Source organism: Osmia bicornis, chromosome 7 (assembly GCF_907164935.1).
Source record: "Osmia bicornis bicornis chromosome 7, iOsmBic2.1, whole genome shotgun sequence".
NCBI classification, from domain to species: domain Eukaryota; kingdom Metazoa; phylum Arthropoda; class Insecta; order Hymenoptera; family Megachilidae; genus Osmia; species Osmia bicornis.
The window spans coordinates 3,276,398-3,297,834 of NC_060222.1; the positions used below are offsets into that span (position 1 = coordinate 3,276,398).

Genomic DNA, 21,437 nt, shown 5'->3' on the forward strand with positions numbered 1-21,437 from the left:
CTTCTAACGTTTTCGCACAGACTTTCTATTATTAAATTTCTACCCTATCCACAAAGAGGATTCCAACTTCAAGAATTTCTCGGGAAATGTGCCAGGAAACATTTCTAAGAAGCGGTATTCTCTTTGAAAGAACAATATCCTCGAAAAGAAAAGTCTGCTAAAAAAATTTCCCCTTCGAAGTGAAATAAAAATTGCTCTTTTTAATAACGTGGAAACGTTCGTTGCAACGAGCTATCTAAGGGAACAAGGAGCACTTAACTTAATACAAGTCGCAAACAAGTTGAAGGAACTTCCTCCCTCTTCCGGAATGCTCTCGCGAATACGTAATACCATCTGGACCGTCTGCGAAGTTTGCAAGGTCTGCAGCCACAACGACATCGAACCGATACACAATTCCTTTGTTCCTATCGTCGAGTTTTCATCCCGATGAGATCACGGTGAGAGACTGAAAACAGAAGCGCAAATGAATTGAAAATAAAATAAAATGAACGCTTGGATATTGTATCGTTTTAAAAATTGTTAAGGTACTTCAGTCGAAAATTGATTATTTCGAAAGATATTTTAGGCACTTCGAACTTGAAAATTTTATTTTTTGAATTTTATATATCCCTTGATGTTATTTGCTGCGTATTATTATTCTCTACAAAAAATTATTAAGGTACTTGGATCGAAAATCGATTCGATCAGAAGATATCTTGTGGAGAGACTCGAGTTTTTCGAATTTGAAAATTTTTTTTTCGAATTTTTCACCTCCCTTGGCGCCGTTTGCTGCGTATTTTAATTCTCTATAAAAAATTACTAGGGTACTTAGGTTGAAAATTAATTAGTTCAAAAGATATTCCAGGGAGAGACCGCTGGTCTCTCCCGGTCTCTCCCTAAGATATCTTCCGAACCGATGAATTTTTCTTACAAGTACCATAATACTTTTTTGTAGAGAATAAAAATACGCTTCCAATGATGTATAACAAAGTACATAAAAATAAAATTGCGTTTATTTGTTTATAATATTAATCTGGTATTGCGATTGAAAATATTAAAAAATGATCCATAAGAACTCTTCCCTGCATATTTTCCCTAGCCATAAGTCCCTTAATCTTCTTGGAAGGGTGCTTCGACCCCTTAAGAAGGGAGGGGGCTAAGAAATACCCCCGAGCTTCAACCTCCAATTGCAGAATGGCTGAGAATCGCGGACATCCGCCCCTCTACGAAGTGCATGGACGATAGCTCTACCTTTCACGATAACGCGTTGTCCGATTGTTTAGTGTCAGACAATCGGTCGTCGGCGAAGCCTCGTGTTCAGTTTTCTTCTACCGATGAATCGCGCGAGTGTCTTGATCGTTTCGAAAATGCGACGTTCTATCAGTGAAGATACGAACATCTCTACTGTGACAATCGATCATTTTAATTAATCGAGTGAATTATTTTGCTAGATTATTAAAAAGATTTTCGAAGATGGATTATTGATTTCCAATTTCTCGAAGATCTTCAAATTCGAGTATTCAAATATTCTATAAAATGTTCCTCTTCAAAAAACTCGGACAGACGTTTTCATAAATTATTCATGAAATTCTCTCCGTTTGACAAATGATAATCCCTCGCACGCTTCTGTTAAACGAACGTGAAAAGGATAGAAGGAAAACGTTAGTTAATTAGATATAGAAGTTCTAGTTGAATCTCATTTATCCAACTTCGTCCTCGAATAACCGCGAGTGCAACCCTGAAAGAACTTTATCAAATCGATAAAATAGCGTGCAACAAACTGCGATTAAACAATCTCAATGATTCACGGTTAAATTCTAATAATAGATGAACAGAGGATCAAGGCTTTCTGTCGCATTGAAACGCAAAAGATTTTCCTCCCGTGGGAAAGAAGCTTTTCTTTCGAGAAGGGTACGTATATCGGTACCGTAACATTCCACGGTCGTCGAGATAACCGACGAATCTTGAAGAAGTCTACGATTCTCTCGTGGGTCAGCATCGTCGATAAATTCTATAATGATTCCTGAACGGTCGCTCAGATAAGAATGAACGATCTTTAGCCTCGATTAAAGAATGCTCTGGATTTGTTGGAAGGAAAACACGCGGGGACCCATGCTTCCGGTGGATGCGATCGTAGAGAAGTCAACGAACCGTACTTCTTTGAAAAAGTATTACCGAAGTTGGAGGATTTGAATATTTTCTTGGTAATCGTAAGATGCTTCGAGGAAAATTCAAGGATAAAAAGTTACCGAAATGCAAATATTAAAAGAATAAGAAAACTGTTGATAATTTTTTAATCGGAGAGGAAATAAATTTCGGGGAAAATTAACCGGGAATTTTAGAGCTTTAAACAGTATTATTAACAGCAAAATGATTAATTGTTCGATGGAAAGCCCCGTCGAGAAGCAAAGTTTCTCGTTGAAAACCAGAGGGATCTTCCGGAAGATAGGAAGGTGGTTCCGGTGTTTTTGCAGGAAGCTACAAAACAGTATTGAAATCTTCAAGAGTAAGCAATTGTTTCCTTAATCGATAAAACTATAATTGTCATTGAGAAATTATGAAATCTCAGTAGCCACGATTGTCCTTCGTTTAATCTCGTTGATCGTTGATAACAGAGGATACTTCATTGAAGGCTCGAAAGAATTGTTTTTCTATTTACTAAGTGAAAAATCTGTTTCCACGGAAGAAGTTATCGAACGAATGTGTTTTTTTTGATAACGAAACAGGATCAAGTACTCTTCTCAAGCACGTGTACAGATAATGTCTATTTGCAATTGTTTATAACACGCGCTTCTTATTTTAGACAATCGGTATAGTTCACTATTGATAAGATAATAGGATGATAGGATAGCTGTTTATAGAGATAATACAAATAAATTAAATTTCTTAACTACCAATCTATAATCTTCAATCTTTACCTTGTACATTAATTTCAAACTTATTACTATTTTAATTATGATTCTAAAAACTTTCAACGTAGGCCAAGATGTTCCATCAGGCATACAGCGACAGACTCTCCCTTCAGATTTAGAGATAAATCATTCTAATTTATTATTTTCTTCTGTTTCAGCTCCTCCAAGGCTGCAAGCACTGAGGAACCGAGACACCTGTGGCACAGGGGCGACGATTAGGTCGTATGCCCTGCAATTAGCAGCAGACAAGACAACCACCTTCTCCCAGAACATTGATAATTTCATCCAGTGCACAAAAGAGGGCAAAGAGGCAAGCCCTCATGTGGTCATGAGGAACATGCGTCAGTTCATGTCAGGGATGAAGAATTACCTGGTAAAGCATGGTGAAAGGGAATTTGAAAAGGAAGTGGAGAAGGAGAGACTGAAACTGAAACCAAATGAGTTTCTAAATTTGGATGCCATCTTGGAGGGTGTTATGATGGGTCTGGTTGTCAGGCCACTCAGGGAACACGTTTACAGACTGTTCGTGGAACACTATGCCACAACTGGGTCACTGCAGACCCTTGCGGAGAGCATACAACATGCCCAGGGGAAACACGTTCAGGATCTTGGTGTTAGAGTTAGTAATTATTTCAAGTAACATTGTAGAGGTTGAAGATATGTAATAACTTGATTTATTCAAAAATAAGCTATCTTTACAAAGCTAGTCTTCGTGTAAATGCTTAAAAGCTATGGAAATACCTGAAATTAGTCTTAATTTTCAAGAAGCTAATAACAGTTGATTACATCAAGTTTATTGAAATCGCTAAGCCTAGCTTTTCTAATCAAATCACAGATAAGAATACTCAAAAGCTAATATATCAGGAGTACTGTTTGCAGCCAAAGATCATCCCACCGTCAGAGCCGAGTTTAGAGAGGATCCTGAAGTACATTGACCGACTTCAGAAAGCTGATTCCCCTTTGGACAAGTTGGAGAACCTTCTGGCAGCCATTTCAGCGATCTTCAATTCTGTATGTTCCATCGACGACATCAGGCACAATGTTTTCTTCGTTCAGAAAATAAATAATTTCAAATCATTCTTCAGGTAAAGCATGCGAATTCCGGTCGACACGTGACCCTGGGTGCGGATGACCTTCTACCTCTTCTAGTTTGGGTGTTAGTTCGTGGAAAGGTGGTGGACGCTGAAGTGGAGGCCGAGTATATGTGGGGGTTGCTTCATCCCTCTCTTCTCACAGGCGAAGGGGGATACTATTTGACAACGTTGTCCAGCGCTGTTCATGTTTTGAAGACGTTCAAGTCCAGCCAGGGAACGATGTCCACGTTAAACGTAAGAGCTCTTGATGATTTTGAGACCTGAAGCATCATAAAGACATTGCATTAACCCTTTATCCCTTTATAATCATAAAGTCTATAAAATTAATTTACCTTTACTTAATTGTGTTTTGCAACAGGGTTACTATGGCTGAGGATATTTTACAGAAATTAATTTAATTCATATTACAGTACCTTGCTATTCCATCGAGGGTGCCCCAAACTTGTTGCTTTCAATTTTATTAAAATACTATAAGAATTTTTAATATTTTGTGTAATTGCTTTGGCTATTGATTGCTAATAGGTTGATAGAATATATTAAGGGACATAGTTAGACTAACCACCATGAGTTTACTTTTGTTTCAGGGTTGTGGAACACCAGACTGTTCGTCCGTACTACGGATCTTAGTACCAGATGAACTTCATGGATCCCTGAACACCAGAACGCTGCCTGTGCGACCGAACATGAACACCAGAGAGATATGTCGCATCCTCGCGCATAAGATAAGGTGTACCAATCCACAGGACTATGGTTTGTTCAAGTTAGTCCAAGGAGAAGGTAAATAATTCATCAAATTATAGAACATTGATTGAAGAAGTAGAAGAATGGTTACTTAAAAACACTGTACTGTAGAAATTGGATTTTTTCTTGTTTCAGAAACCTTACTGGGCGACCACGAGTGTCCGCAAGAGCTCTCTCACTGCCTTTTCGCTTACAAGCGAATCGACGCGAAGATAGCCTGGCCGAAAACCAGTTCTTAAAAGTAGGTCTAATAAGGAGGACCAGTTAGGGTAATGAATTATCCTCTAGAAGCAACGATACTAACGATCACGAAACCTCGTCTCTAATCTCATTCTGATAGTTAGTCTCGTTCCTGTACCCTGGTTTCTTTTCACCTTCACCCATAGCTATCGAAATGAAATTCAAATTACCAATCTCGAGCACAAATTTTCGACAATTAGCTCGTAGAAACACTGCCAGCTGGATGGGACAGCTTTTCTGAACGTATTGAGAAAGAAGAAGAAGAAATTACGAATCAAATCGGAGACAGTCCGAGCATTTAAAAGCGACCAAAGCTTAATCTAAGCATTGAGGGTTCATTTTTTCATTCGAAACGAAGCATCATCATACATCTGGCATCTAAGATCATCGTCGATCATCGTCTTTTTATTTTGGTCGCTCTTCTAAGTGAATTCTTGCCCGTTCTTTTAATCAATTAACCCTTTTTAAATGAAAGGATTAATATTGACTGTCATGTTCAATTGGAATGAATATCCCACCAGGAAATAATTTTATTTTTAATAAGTCTGACCAGATAATTTTATGATATTAGTATTTGACGAAATCATTTAATAATTAATAAACGAATATAAAAATTCGTGGCAGTCGGAAAAGGTAAAACGACTTCTCTAGCTGCGATCTATCCGGATAGATCTTATTAATTTCGTTCTAAGAAATTCTTAAAAGCGCGAAAGCGTATTTGCTTGAGAACAATATTATATAGTGCAATGCGACAGTGCAATGATGATGAAGAATAGGAAGCGTTCTCTAAATCGTTTATTTTTAAACGCAGCTAAAGATGGTCGAGCTAATAAACAGCGGTATACAATCAGGCAATTAACATTTAATCAGGTTTAATTTGCTCGTCGCGAGCAGGTGCTAGATACAGCTCGTTCTATTCGAATTTTAAAAATAGAGCTCGATTTTTCAGCGTTGAACGACCGCTTGTATTTCGTGATCGATGTTGTAAAGGAAAAGAACGGATCATGTATTACTCAGTATTCGATATTTCGTAAAGCTCTGTGTAACAAACGAAGCTACTAATTAAGTTTTGTTAAAAGGAGCGTTAGAGTTCGAATCGAAGTCTCTCTGCGAATGGTGGTATTTCGTTTTACAAGAAGTCTTTCCAAATTTCATTAGAAAGGATCGTAGACCTTCTTCGAGCTCGAATCCTAAATTACGAGAGATCATTGTACGTTTTTTACGGGATGAAGCCCCTATAAGGAGGAGTTTAAGTGTCTCTGTGACGAACATTCTTGTTATGAATGAAATTCAAGTTTCAAATGAGAAAATATTGTCAAGTAAGATTAATTAATATTTCTATTATTAAACTTTATTAATTCCCATTTCTCAATTGCCTGAATCTTACAAATTTTATAAAAATTATCCTGTTTTACAGTCCTTTAGAAAAGAAGATACTATGACATTTTTCTTTCTCTTTAGACTAATTTCATTCAGAAATAAATGTTCATCCCCAAAAAGAGAACAGAGACATTGAAACGCTTGCTGTGCAGGTAGCTCAAGCCTAAATTGTGTAACCAATTAAAATAAAGAAAAAAGCAAAAAACAGAAAAACCGTAGGGGACTCCTTGATACAAATAAAAGTTAGACTTAGGAGCACGAAAGGCTAGTTTAGACTCTATTTTAAGTACTTTCTCAACGAGTCGCGTTGGCGGATTAATGGATAAGCAATCTTCTGTACTTTTAGACGAACGTCGCATATTTATTGGGAAGTTGGACACAATATTTTACTATCTGTCGAATTTCATCCGGATTCCTTTTAGACGCGTGTCGCTTCTTCCCTTCATTTCTTTGTATTTTTATTTTTTTTTAATTTCTTCCCCCCAAGAAAATCTGCCAGGCTGATTTGCTCACCGATTTACGAAGGCTGTGGAACTGTCTCTCAGAAACGAATTTTAACTATCGATTCTCTCTTTCATTTCTTTTCTTTTATATTTTTTCATTTCTCGTTTCTGAAAGCAGACGCGGAGAAAAATGTCGTGGAGACGTGGAGCGAATATTTTATTACTGATTAAAAAAAAGAAACTCGTACAAATCAGCCTTGCATCGTTTTATATATATATATATATTGGTATGAAAACACGACGCGTGTGTAGCCCCTTCGAATACGTGTAACAATAATAATAATATTATTATTATAGCGATTTATAAATGTACATTTCTCCTTGATATCGTACCTAATTTATTTTACGAAGCGTTTTATCTTCTTCTTTCTTTTTTTTTTTTCTTTTATTTTAATAACTGTAATTACAACCCCTTTGTCGCATTTAAACGTGCTTTCGAACCCTCCCTACCTTCATTGATTACGATTAATCGTGAACACGTTAATATGCTTCTAATTATGCTAGTCAAAGCCTCGAGAGGAGTTTGTTAAAGAGACGTTCATTTCTTGTTTTTTCAATCTCTCTTCGTAAGCGTAACTTCGTGATAGTTTTTATTTGTTAAAGAAGAAAGGTAAATATCATTGATTATCATTAATCTCTCACCTTTATTAATTATTATTATTACTATTGTAACGTGTAACACTATGCTCAATAAAAACTTTTCTATAATTCGAAGTGAATGGAACAATAACACAATGCTAATAGTATTATGATACAATAAATAATATTGATTATATTGGAATAAAAAAAGAAATTTCATACACTGCAAATTTTTTTTCTTCGTCGTCTTTATGAATAGATTATAATACGATACAGATTTCTATCAGAGAAATATATGTTTAATAATGCAGTGTTATACAGGGTGTTCGACAACAGGTGAGCCAAATTTTAAGGGGTGATTCTAGGGATCAAAATAAGACGAAAATGAAGAATAACGAAATAGCGTTTGCGGCTTTGTTTTCCAGTAATTAACGTTTAAAAATTCGAGTAAACAGCGCCTGAAACCTGCAACCCGCCCAGCACCAACGACTGAACGTCAGGTCGGCAGGGGAAGGTACAGTCGTCGGTGCTGGGCGGGTTGCAGGTTTCAGGCGCTTTTTACTCGAATTTTTAAACGTTAATTACTGGAAAACAAAGCCGCAAACGCTATTTCGTTATTCTTGATTTTCGTCTTATTTTGATCCCTAGAATCACCCCTTAAAATTTCGCCCACCTATTGTCGAACACCCTGTATTTTAATTTTTCTTCTTTTTATTTTAAATGTTATAAAAGCGCGCATTTGTGCCGTCTGGCAGTCACAATACGTCATTGGTACACAGACTGCTGATAATTATAGCGACGCTTTTTTTTTTCTAATAATGTGTACAACGGGGCCAATCTTATCAGCTTATGGTGTTGTCACAATCTAAGGTAGATGAACTCTGATAGATACTGATAAAGTGATATACTTTTGATTTTTTTTCTTTAAATTTATCTAAATTGAAAAATTAGAAAGCAGTACAGCAAAGAAAAAGAAATTGTAATTCTATGACATTCTTACATAAATAAAAAAAAAAGCTAAGGATATTCAATGGAGGTATTTCAGCAACAATGTTTTAATTAAAATTCGAAAACCCAAGTACAATTTGTCGTTTGGAAACCTTAATACGCGAAGGAGCAGACGAACAAGTCTTACCAAGTGGAAATATTTATTATAAATCAAAACTTACATATTATTTAAATAACAGTACTTGCACCTGAGAGCTGCAATACCTCAAAAGTTTTGTTGTTCCATTGAATAAAGCAACAACTACTTTCGACGGTGAACGGACACTAAAAACCTTATCCTAATACTGTATCACATCTATTTATCAAGTATAAAATTAGTAGATCATCGACGATCATTTATTAAAACCTCCTTTCAACGCAATAATAAAAAAAAGAAAAACTTCTTAAGGAACAAAGAAAAGAAGCTACACTATCCCTGCTAAAAAAACAAGCTAATTAAATCATCTAATATAAATATTAAAGAAAAAACAATTAGAATAAAAATATTAAAAATTACACAGGTATTTTGTCGCAGCTTAACCAGCGATACAGAGATTCTCGAAGTGTAAGTTAAAAGAACAATTATTAAAATACATATACTCATCGTATACCTCTCAATAAATATTCTTATCTAGTTTATCTAATAGAAGAAAAATAAACTAAGATAAAAGTGAACGTGTGGTGCGATTTTTATGTTAAAAATAAAATTCCTTTGCAACGATTCCACTTAATACAAGTGATCTTAAAATATAGCAAACTATTAACAAACTATAATATTACATAAAAGCGAAAGAAAAGCTGGTATTCTCTAGGCCTTTAAGCTCTCAGGCGCAGAATATGCGTATTTATCAATAAATGCATGTTTCACTTTTCCAAGGTAATGAGAGCACACGTGAGAAAAGAAATGATAGCTTAAAAAAAAAATGATGAAGAGATGATTCCTAAATTAATGAACGCAGGAGCAAAAGATGAAGCGTCGATGAGAAATGAAATTGCTTAAATAATTACATGAGAAAATGAAAACGAACTAGCGTATCGCGGCTACGACTATAAAATGATAATTATACACCGGCGAGCCGAATGTAATTTCTGAAATCTTTTGAACTAGGCCAGTCCAATGTAATTTCTTTCACAAGTCTCTCTGATTTTTAACTCTTTCTTCATTTATTCATTTTAGAAGCGAATAATTATTTTGTAGGAGTTACTCTTTAACGATAATAGAGTAATTATTAGACTATTTAATTTTCATTTTCCTCGTTAAGTACTGATGTAAAATGTCGAGTTTCTTTGCTACTTTCTAAGTACAGTTATAGTTGCTTTTCATTAACAATACATGTATCATGGAAGCAACATACATCCTGTACAATAGGAGTAATTATTATTTGAAACTTCTAGCGAATTACATTAATAATTACCTTGTTCGTAAAATTCTATTCATTAATTATGTAACAAACTATGTTCCCACTATAATGAATCCTCATAGAAACACTCATTCATGATGAATCATTACAGTGACACAATTTTACAATGAAAAAGTTCAACTCGTTGTTCCTTGAAAATGACAGAGCTCGGATCTATGCAACCAGGACTCGACTAATTCAAACGATCATCATTATGTATCGTCGTAGCTACTCTCAAAGATCAAAAACAATTTTCTGACTGGTTTAAATAGTTCGCATTCACAGCCAGTTACAATGACCCTTGGCTTTAAAGCATACTCTTTAAGTGTACATAAAACATGGATGTGAAAGGAATCCTTGTTTCGTGTCCCGACGAGATTGAACACAGCAATGATAACAAAAAGGGAAAAAAATGAATAGAACAAAATTCAGAAACGAAATAATAATTTAAATATCGCGATAACTATAATACAAGTATCCGTCGTGCTCGCGCTAATATCTTAACAACGAACGCAGGGAATAAATTAAATATTGCGAATACATAAGTATACCATAAGTATTTTTTCAAGTGTACGATTATAAATAGGACAAAGAAATCAATGTCGCCGGCAGATTCGCTCTTTTCGCTATATTCCGAATTCCAAATGGGATAAAAATAAAAAAGGGAAAACGCGGTTCGTTCCTAACGAGTTACAATTTGTGATTAATCTTGGGGGAGTGGTATGACGATGATAATTTCGCATAATCCTAACATGCATGGTGTGTAAGAGTACATTTAATGCTAAGCGACATACAAACATTCCCTATGTTATATGTAAATCATTTTCATTAATTCTGAATCGAGAAAGCTGCTAGAGCTCATGGAATGATTACACGTAGTCGCATCGTTTGAACTGTGGTATGCTCAACGAAAAAAAAGGAAAAAAAAAAGAAACAAGATATGTATGCGTGTATGTAAAATGGACGCCTGTACGAAGAAACTTTTGTTTGTTCATCGCTCTCTGTACGATACGGAGAACGGTGATTGAATACATCCTGATTTCTTTAGGTCAATATAACTTGCAGCATGATATATATTCTCTCTTCTGTCGTTTGAAACACAATGGACTCGGTTGGGTTTTGATTCGTTTACGCACACGGTTCCCAAAGGCGGTAGAGCAAATTTCCCTTGCAACCTTCTTTCCTGTTCCAAATTCTCAGTCGCTAGCACGAAGTTGTGATCAGGGTGGGTCCCGCGTTGTAACGAGCAACGTGACCACTTCGTTAACGGTACGTCTGATTGAGAAGAAAAAGCAGCTGGAATGTGCTGTACACGGTTAAACGATCCAAACAGAATGGACGTCAGACAATGTTTTAATTTAAACAATGCAGAGCCCTTAATCATCCCAACATATCGTTTTCCGCGTATAATATCTCTTACATAGTATCCTTTATTGCGAACGAACGAAATACTTCCTGTCCTGAAACAAAAGGAAAATACTTTCTAGAGAGATCTTTCCAAAACTGGTGGCAATGGCTAAATCATCTTGCGTCTTCAATGTGATTTTCTCTTCTTTGATTAATCAATAGAAAAGTAGAGATTCAATGTTAATTAAAGACACAAGATCAGTGCAAACTTCTGATAAATGTTACAAAAGCTGAAAAAAAAAGATGGGATGTTAATTTTCTTCTTATCGTGCCAGGCAAAAACTTAACTGAATATCAACGCAACATTTAGAGAGAATAATTACTGCTCGCAAGGGTTCATTCCAAGTATATGTACAAATTGGTACACGTTAGACATGTTAGGTACAAGAGAGCAGTAATTAATTGGAACGATAATCATATTGATACTTGTTATACTACAAAAAAAGGTCTGCGCTCTTACAATATCTAAAAACAAAAAGATGATGGGTAATGGATGATTGATGATAGAAACAAAAAAAAAATATAGATTCCTCTGTGCATTAACATAAAACATTGAAAAATAAAAAAGTAAATTATTCTACAAATCTACGAATACGCACCTGCTCCAGAAATCGGTCATTTCTGTCCCGTTTGCTGTCCAGACGAGATCGTACTCCGGTGACATCCTTTATTCTAAGTCCCGGCCCGCAGAGTACTCAAATCAAAGCGAAACAAAACGACAACGCAGATATCGAAAAAAAAAAACGACTGGTAACAATAGTGGTTAAAAAACACAAATGCGTGCGAGGAAAATTAATGATGCAAAACCTGTGTTACACACATTCTTTGTTTCGTACAAAATGAGAAATGACGCGTGTTAGAAACCTGCCCCTGATCGATGATAACAAAAGAAATAGAGCAGACAGACAATAAATATAAATTCCAAAATGTAAGGGTCCTGCACACATCACTGAGCATCCGTCGAATAACAAGTAGATTCTTATACAGTTAGAAAATAATTTATTTGTTCGCTTGTTAAAGTCTCAAGGCACTACTTATTATTAAATAATCCAGTTCACAGTTACCGATTGCAATTCTCAAACATTATAACGTACAATTAAATGTAGCATAACAATTTTATAAATTTATCTAAATAGGATCTTGAATCGTTATTATTTTATAATGTATAAAATATGAGAAAAGAAGAAAGGGATACAAGGTGCCCCGAACGATAAGACAATTACCCTTCTTTACACTCTTGAGATCTGTTAAAATAGATCCGCAACACAGCTTTTCATTCATTTGTCGAACAAATGAGAACCGTTTAAGAATCTAAATATATAAATATATAACATAGTGAATTGCACGAGTTGCATCCATTTCTTATAAAATACATAATACTTTGAAGGGGACAATTTGAATATAACATGAGCTTCGAGACACCTCGGAGCGTAATTAAAAATTAGGACACAATCAATGTAACCCTAAGTGAGAAAAGCTTTCGTTTGAAAAATAATGTAAATTAAACACATTGTTTTACATCGACGAGATAACGAATGTAAAACCGATGACAAATTTGTCATCTGAAGCTAGAAAGAAGACTGCACATTTGTTAAAAATCAGAACAGACTATACAAGGATGTTACCTCTTACACAGAGAACATTAATGTAATTTTCGTCACATGTTATTTAGAGCGTTATTAATTTTCTCTGCACATGAAATTATCTTGGAAATCCGTCATCTTTGCAAATCTATACTGAACTATATAGTTAAGCAAAGCTGTTGCTTGAAATTGACTACTTATAAATTTCGTGTGCGTTGTTTCACCGTATTTTGGCTAACGAAAAATATGTTAAAGCATTAAAACGACACTTTTTACTCGAACAATTAATAACTGTCCGTCCAATTAATTCATCCCCATCGCGGGTATCTTTCATTCAGCCAATAATAACAGGTGAAACGAGTTAACTATATATTTTCATTAAGAAAATAACTATCTCTGGAAGCATTCTTTATTCTAACTGCTTTTTTAATATGATCGTGTATGATACAAGCGTAAAAAGTTTCAATAGTTTAAATAGTAATTACAAGATAAATAATGCAAAGTGATAAATAAAACAAAATGCTTCGTAGAAAGCACCTCCATCGAATTCGGATAAACGTTTTAAAAAATTACGAAATACAAAAAAAATCATCCTCGGTCGTTAAAATAAAGAAGGTAGCGGAGAAAGAAAACGAAATATTAATTAAAGGAGCGTTATTATCACAGCTTACAAGTGGAAGTGATTCGTAAAAGGCTGTACTTTTTTCTACGCAATACTTGTACAAAAGGCTAATTGGAAGTAGCAACAAACGGTTTATCGAAATACTTGTAAATGTAATAAAAGAATGTGCAGTTATGTGCTTTCGTCGTATCGTCGGAAACACCGGCTGCTGGGAAACTATCAAATGCCCAAAAGTATTGCCAAAGGCCCCATCTCTCCTACAATCCAACTACACGTCCCTATTATGTATAAATGCTTAAGAGGAATCATTAAGGACATGTTTCGCACAATTTTAACGTGTTCCTCAGCGTTTGGGTTACACCATTATGAAAATTTCAAACAAACACCTAAAACGTAATGTTCTCTCAGACATGCTTAATTCTTTTTTTAAATATATTCTCTCTCGTCCTAACGTTAGAAAAAAAAAAACTTTCAGCGACCCACCGAAAGTCGTTGATCTTTTGTGTGATCAAGGCATAATTGAACGACAGGTAACGCTACAGACGAATATCCTACGTGGAAGGGTGAATCCCGAAAGCTTGAAAGATCTTGTTTTTAAAACCGGGTTTGTTAGGACTAGCGTCGTGGTGGCCAGACTGTCCTTCGTGTAGCGCCCTTTGTACCAGCGGCAGCGAGCCCTGTGATTGTGTGTTGTATCGCCAATATTCATCAGAACGGGCCGGATAACGAAAAAAGAACAAAAAGAAAGAAGAAAAGGATAGTAGACGACTAATCGTGTGCTACAGCATGCAGTGCGACTAATATCTTTCTTTTTATTTCTCGACACAACTTACCTCGTCGTGTTGCTCGTGTTCGCTGTTTGCTAAACTAGATCGCGAACCGCGTCGCGTCGATCCCTTTTCATCCCCTAAAATCTGCGCGACCTTCCCCTGCTTCACGAACTCCAATGTCTGCTTCAAAAGAAACGAAACAACTTAAGTAACAAATGCTTATAGCCTTTTCGATCAAGTTGTAATAGATTTTAAGATTTTATTAGGGACAAGATATTCGACTAATTTAATTTGTTTTTAATTAATTTGTAAACCCAGTTATTTCTACAGTAAAAGCAGAAGTAGACGAACGATATAGGTACCGAAGAATTTGAGATAGTTAAACTTACCTCTCTTCGTGATCTCAGAGCACAATCCTCCAAGGTTTCTGCAGCCTCGTACTTTCCTTGCCTTCGGTATAACGCACCAAGATTTTTTAACGTAGTCGTAACTGTAGGTGAATCCACCTTAGCGGCTTTATGCCAACCTCCATACTCTCCATAAGGAGTATTCTCTTTATTTCTATGCTTATTCTCTTCTCTTTCTTCCGCAACCTGAAATCCAGAATTTCCCAACATATACAACTAACTCTGAATCATAATCGCAGGGTTTTTCTCAGAAACAAAAGCGTATCTTCACCTGCCAGATTGGTTTGTTATCGCTACAAATAGCACCGAACTCTTTCTCGTGCGCTCTTGTTAGTACTTGTTTGTACAAAACCTCGGCGTCCTTATATTTTCCTTGTTTCAAATAACAAGACGCTAGGTTGTTCTTTGTTTTCGCAACGTTAGGATCGTCGGGGCCAAGTTTTGCCTCGTAAATCTCGAGCGCTCTCTGATAATAACGTTCTACCTCCTCGTATTTACCCTGATTTTGACAGAGTAACGCGAGATTGTTCAGCTGCTTAGCTACGTCTGGATGATCACGTCCGAGTACCTTCTCTCTGATATCCAGAGCACGTTTACACAATGGCTCGGCTTCTTTGTACTTGCCCCGCTTTCCATATAAAACAGCTAGATTGTTTAGCGTCGCTGCAACTGCAGGATGATTCTCGCCGAGGGTCTTTTCACGGATAGTCAACGCATCGTTCAATAGATTTGCCGCCTCTTTGTATTTATTTTGATCTCTGTATACTAAAGCGAGAATGTTCAACATAGTTGCAACGTCCGGATGATCGTGACCGGATGTCTTCTCCAGATCCTCTAACGCTTGCTTGCAAAGAGGTACGGCTACTTCGTAACGACCTTGACTCGCGTATTGTATAACCAAATTGTGCAACGTACGCAAACGCGCAGGTATTTCGTACCCGGCGTTTACTTGTTGCGCAAATTGCGACGGTGGTGTCGGCGATATCGCTGCAACGAGTATGATTAACATTGAAAACAGCGGCTCTTATCGATTAAGCTTAGGCCTGTGCGAATAAGAAATCTTACTACCGCATTCTTTAGCATCATCAATTTCCAGCTGAGTTATGGTAAATTCTACATCTCCGCTAAGGCAATTTAACAATGATATCAGTAAAATTTCTATCGATTATTCACACAGACTTAAGGGAAATTCAAGCACCTAAGAGAAATGCTCGGTGGTAGAAAGGAAAATTGAACATACACTTACTGTTTCGGTCGTCAGCGTCGTCGTCGGGGAACAAATCAACTACAGGATCATCTTTTGGTCTGTCTTTAGCATTCTCATCATCAGCTGATGGATCTGGATCGTATTGCCTCATGCTAGCCATAAATTCCAAATGTTTCTTATCTTCTTCTAATTGAACTACCTGAAGAATTAATCAATATTTTAGTTTCCTATCCACTTCTCTTACTTAATATAATTTTACAATAAAATTCAGTTACATACTGCTTGCTCGCTAGCTTGTAACTTTTGCTGCGTTCCAGCTAGCTCATCCCTCAGCCAGGCGTTCTCTTGACATAGCCTTCTGACTTGCGTTCTAAGCTTTTGTTTCTCAGCCTCTACCATTTGCAAATGGCTAGCAAGGGCCATCATAACATGAGCCTCGCCAAGGCCCAGTTCAATCATCTCAATGTTCTTTGATAGCAAACTAGCTTTGTCCCTTGCAGCCGGTGCATCTTGTGACTGGAGCCCCTGCAAAAGCCCTCCATGTTCTACACGAAGGGCCTCCAGTCCCTGGGCAACAGTCCTGGCACCAGCCACAATTTCTTCCTGTGTCATGGCCGTCATTCTACCAATGGTTTCTATTTTCTTGCTGGAAATAGAAAATCTAAACTATAATATTCATTTTAAACGTAATCATCCATCTTTCGTTTATTTTTATAAATCACTATGATACCCAACGATGGCTACGCGTATAACATAGCCAACTACGATCGCAACCAAGGCAGAAAGTATTAAAAAAAAAAAGGAAAAACAGAGGTAAGCGGTATTTGGAACGACTTGCTTTACGCGCCAATAATTAACCGCAATCAAAAATAGACATCGCGAAGTATTTCAGTCGGGGCAAGCAGAACGTATCCGGCATTGGTACGTAGAGAGAACATTTTCAGGTATAAACCGAAGTGGATAATTCTGTTTTTACATGAACATACGATTTCCTTTGATTTAATCATTCGAGTTCGACCAGACGATATTTTCACAACGATTAAAACAGATTATCGTGAAATTAATTCGAATAGAAACTTACCCCATGTCAGGGCCGCGTTAAATCCTCAGAAATCAATGGTTCAACATATACGCGCAGGCGCAACTGCAGAGTTACTTCTCTGATGCGACAGAGTTTAGGTGAATTTTCACGAAGAGAAACAGGGTTATAATCCAACTGGTCAGTGATTAAATTTAATTAGAGAAACATTCACGCACGACGGTAGGTTGATGGTAGAAAGAGGTTGAGAAATCAGTCTCAAACGAATTCGTTCCGACGAGAAATTCACCCCATGTCAGAACCGCCGCTGGACGCAGCGAAATCAATGACTCGATAGTTCCGCGCAAGCGTAAGCACCATGGCGTGCTCTTTTATGTGACAGAATATATATATAGGTATATAGAAGATGGTGAAATTTCTAGAATAGAAAAAAAAAAAAAGAAAATATGCGACGCTGCATGTAATCGATAAAGCACGACGGGAAATACGCGTCCATGCAGCATACGGAGAAGCTAGTGACGTTCTCGGGCGAGGTCAGGATTTCAGGGTTCTGCACCTGTAAACCTTGACCTCGTGCAATCGTCCTTCCGAAGGAGAGCCTTGACCTCCGTCTGAAACGACGTCGTTTGACAAATGGAGTATTTTATGCTTTCAACATTGAGAGTTGATCTTAGGGAATTTTTATATGGAGAGCAAAGCAAAGCCCCATGGAAAATCGTGGGCACAATAGCGCCTGCGAAACGACTTCCCGGCATACGTAAGTAACGAAGGAGCGTGGCGAGAAAAGTACTAGTCTGGAACCGACGCATCGATTTCACATAGAACCTGCATTATAGAATATCAGCAGTGAAAGTGTTTCACAGCTGATAGACACACGAAATATATGCAAAGAAATTATTCATGCCGGTGTTCTTTTTTCATACCCCACGCATTGCGGTACCTGAGTTCAAGGTACATATCCCTAACAAAAGATTTCCATTTGGGCATGCGGTTAGTGCGACTGCACGTATTCAATCGTTTCGCTGTAAAAGAATATAGAAAAAGGAACTGTGGGTGAAGTTTCTAATGAAAGTGCACGGCAATTAGAGCTTGGTATGTTTACGTAAAAACAGCAATGGAGGAATGTTCGGTCGGACTCTGTTCATATTAAAAGGAAAAAAGAAAAATGAGATAACGATCAAAATTAATTATATGAGGACTCGTAAGTAGGGGAAGCTACTCACATTCTATAAGCGTTCAGCGTTTTTGACATATCTGTTCTACCCATCGGTAATGTTGGACTCTGTTGGACCTACCTAATCCTTACAAAAAAAATTGAACTCTCTACTATATCGATCTGGTTATCGTTTCTTCGCGGACAGTCGTATTGTCACTTTCAGTCGATCGAATCTTTCGTAAAAAAGACATTTATCCAGTTTAGATAGTAGAAAAATAGAATTTATACATATGTACACTACAATGTGTCCCCGCAATGTGATTAACAAAGAGGGGCACCTCGCGGGATCACGTTTAATTCTTTACTGAAGACTAACGTTTGGCTTCGCACCCTATCCACGAAAGACCGACACGGTAGAGGGTTGGTAGGGAGCAAAGGATTGCGCATGCGCTAACGATTTTATCTGGGGTTCCCCATACTGCACAAAATGCGTGTGCGGATACCGGTAGTCCATAGCAGGTACAACGGAATGAATGATGCGTTTCTGCATAAGAAACTTTCGTGCTACGCGTTACTCCGGCCGCATACGCAAATAAGCGTCAGTCGGTCAGTGGGAATTAACCAGAGGGTGCGTAAGGGTGCGATGAATGAAGCTCTTAAGAAAAGGGTGACGCGTGCATGACACTTCATGGCCGAGGGACTTTATTAAAGGTGTTAGTTCAAATTTATCTATTCTTCTTTGAACTTTAATCTTAACCTAACTTATCATTTTATTACAGGGTAGGTTAGGTTACGTTAAGTTTGAAACACAAGATATTGATAGCTTATCAACGTTCGTATCCGCTTTTATAATTGCTCTCTTCAAAACCTGACAAGGGAATATAATCATTGTTGCGAGGTTAGATAATTAGTTTCGAACTAATTAATTCGACCGGATCTCGTGACTTTGTGGAACGTTTTAGGAATCTCTGCGCGGCGAAAAGCGTGCATAGACCGTTTTCGCAATCTTTTAAGGGGGAATAGAGACTGGTAGCCGATGACTCACGGCATGACGACAGAACATTGGAAGTGCTGTACCATGTGCGCTCATTCGTAGAAAGGTGTACTATACATGTATGTACAGCTGCGTGTGCAAGACGGCACAAAAATTGCTTTCTCAAATCTATAATACATGCCCGTCTAATGTAAAATAAAATAGAATTCCAAAAGAACAGTAGAACATACGTTACAGGTTTAATACGACCATCATGATGCATTTCTCTTTTTAAAAATACTGAAAAAAGATCGCTGCTAATTTATTTAATATTTTCTACTTAGAACGTAAGTAGACGCTTTAGAATTTAATTTTCAGATGCAGAATGGGGTCGGTAACAGCGCGTGCAAGTGCAATATCTTTTTGTCACAAATGGTATAGCGACGTGAAACAATTGAAGATCCATATTTGTGCTTGCACGCTGATACGCTGATTAAGATTCATATCATATAACAATCGCATATTCGTTTCATGTTTCGTTTATATATAGTAAATTGTGGTAACAGTTTATAGATCACTGTCCCGCCGCTTGGTTAGGTACTTTATGATGCAGGTTCTTTAAATAACTTAATAAACAACTGCAGTTTGTTATCGCTCTTTTGTGACTGCATGTTCCGATTGAGGTTAGGAATTTTAAGTCCGCAATAAAACGATATATTAAACACTTATTTACGCTCTTATTTTTTCCTTAAATAAACATGCATAGAATAAATATGGAATTGAAACTAATACGTATAGATGTTAATAGGTGAAGTCAGGGAAATTAATTTTTTTTTAAATCAATATGTTGGCTTTGAATGAACTATGATTCGCTTATCTGACAATTTGTGGTTAACCTTCGCTTATCTGTGTACATTTATGTAACGATACGTATAAAATACATAATACCCGTGACACAGTGAAATCATTCCTTATTTTTATGTTTGCGAAACTATTCCACTGTTAAATTAGTGAAAATTCGATGAAACGCGTTCCTTTCTAAATGCGCTAGAATAAGGATAATTATCATCACAATCATCGTCATGGTCACTGGTTTTCTGTCATGGTTCCGCAGAATCTTATGGAAACGAATTAAGATAATTTACTTCCGGCTAATAAGTACTTGCCAAAGGCGTGGCAATTCGAACTCGAACAAATGCTTTTGAAGTTTGTAGGCGTCAAAACGAAAAGTATCATTTGGAAATGTATGTATAGCGATTTAACTTACTCTTGAGAACGGTCCATGCAGGAATCTTCCACTCTTCAGTGTACCATCCCACTTCCTTAAAGAAGCGAAGGATGCTTCGATACACAGGTCGAAGACGAACCTTTAAGAGAATCTTTTTTATAATAGACAAGTATATTTTACGAATTTCGGTTACAGAATGTTTCATAAACCATTCGGCAACAATGTTCGTACAGTGGTATCGCTAGCGATAACATTGAAAAAAGTGAATTTCACTCACCGATCACGGTTGTGAATTCACTGTGGAATAATCTTCACGATAAGAAGAAACAACTTGTAATTTTTTGGTGGAGAAATTGTATCAAATAGCACAGATGAATTTTAGGTAAGAAACACTAAACTTTAGTCGAAAGGTTCGATGACAGACTAAGATGGCGATAACCGTGAAAATTAATAAAAGTACAATAACCACATATTTCACGATTTCAACATCGAGCAAGTGAACACTAAGCGTAGTTCTCACTATCACGGTACCGTAGACTTTCGTTAAATCGAGTATAGATTAAAAATGTGTTACTCGGGACGAGTAAATGGTAACAAAGTCTTCAGAATGTTAAAACGACCGTCAGCCGATCGTAAAAACGCGACTGTAGCGACTCTATCCCGATTGCAGCGCCAGTCACCGGAATTTTCTATAAGGCATGTTTTTATGAAACGATTTTTATCCTTTAGTCAATTAGATTTAGGATCATTCATTCCCTTTAAGATATTCTAAGCATTAAGAACATTAATCTGAATGTAAGTTTGAGTTGCATTATCAACGTTCGACCGAGAGCGAAGTGAAACACCATCAGTCTTATAGCGACTGCCAAGGCGTGCAGATCTACCTGCTAAACATGTATGTATATACCTTTATTTTGTTTTCTGCGTTCGTTTAATTTGTTGTATTTATCTTAGCTTATTAAATAAATTCATTAGCAGGAAGAACGTATTGATTTTATTACTCCTTTACATCCCTGATTCCTTTACATCTCTGCACCCTTTACATCCCAGTATTCCTTGCATCTCTGCATTCCTCACATCCCTGCTTTCTTTATATCCGTGCGTCCTTTATATCTCTGCACCCCTTACATCCCAGCATTCCTTACATCACTGCATCTCCTTCATCCCTGCAACCCTTATATCCCTGCATCCCTCGTATCATTCCAACCCCTATAATAAATATATTATAAC

The 21,437-nt window shown here is 36.9% G+C and overlaps 2 protein-coding genes across 21 annotated transcripts in view; one reads left to right on the top strand and one right to left on the bottom strand.

Moving 5' to 3' along the window:
• The window catches only part of LOC114873598 (protein sprint), a 103,126-nt gene extending 95,569 nt beyond the window's left edge, over window positions 1-7,557 (top strand). For 10 of the 15 annotated variants that reach the window (XM_029182080.2, XM_029182118.2, XM_046286393.1 and 7 more), the window contains 5 exons: window positions 3,050-3,510; window positions 3,756-3,902; window positions 3,977-4,219; window positions 4,570-4,762; window positions 4,838-7,557. In XM_029182080.2, coding sequence (XP_029037913.1) covers window positions 3,050-3,510; window positions 3,756-3,902; window positions 3,977-4,219; window positions 4,570-4,762; window positions 4,838-4,965 — 1,172 coding nt within the window. In that variant the 3' untranslated portion in view covers window positions 4,966-7,557. The remainder of the gene's footprint in view (window positions 1-3,049; window positions 3,511-3,755; window positions 3,903-3,976; window positions 4,220-4,569; window positions 4,763-4,837) is intronic. The other 5 variants (XM_029182152.2, XM_029182209.2, XM_029182162.2 and 2 more) reach the window with 3 other exon arrangements.
• Window positions 7,558-8,559: 1,002 nt separating this feature from the next.
• LOC114873668 (kinesin light chain) lies at window positions 8,560-20,865 on the bottom strand. 6 transcript variants are annotated; one of them, XM_029182276.2, is made up of 9 exons: window positions 20,485-20,865; window positions 20,247-20,346; window positions 16,091-16,457; window positions 15,845-16,010; window positions 14,876-15,591; window positions 14,587-14,790; window positions 14,261-14,380; window positions 11,822-14,104; window positions 8,560-11,275 (listed from the first exon to the last, which is right to left on the bottom strand). In XM_029182276.2, exons 2-8 carry the CDS (start codon window positions 20,261-20,263, stop codon window positions 13,979-13,981), a joined length of 1,716 nt encoding a protein of 571 aa, XP_029038109.1. In that variant the 5' UTR covers window positions 20,264-20,346; window positions 20,485-20,865; the 3' UTR covers window positions 8,560-11,275; window positions 11,822-13,978. The 6 variants fall into 6 exon arrangements, with proteins under 6 accessions (XP_029038109.1, XP_029038100.1, XP_029038092.1 ...); XM_029182267.2 differs by lacking the exons at window positions 20,247-20,346; window positions 20,485-20,865 and adding an exon at window positions 18,074-18,213 and having other exon boundaries at window positions 15,851-16,010; XM_029182259.2 differs by lacking the exons at window positions 20,247-20,346; window positions 20,485-20,865 and adding an exon at window positions 18,074-18,213 and having other exon boundaries at window positions 14,261-14,377.
• Window positions 20,866-21,437: the final 572 nt, after the last annotated feature.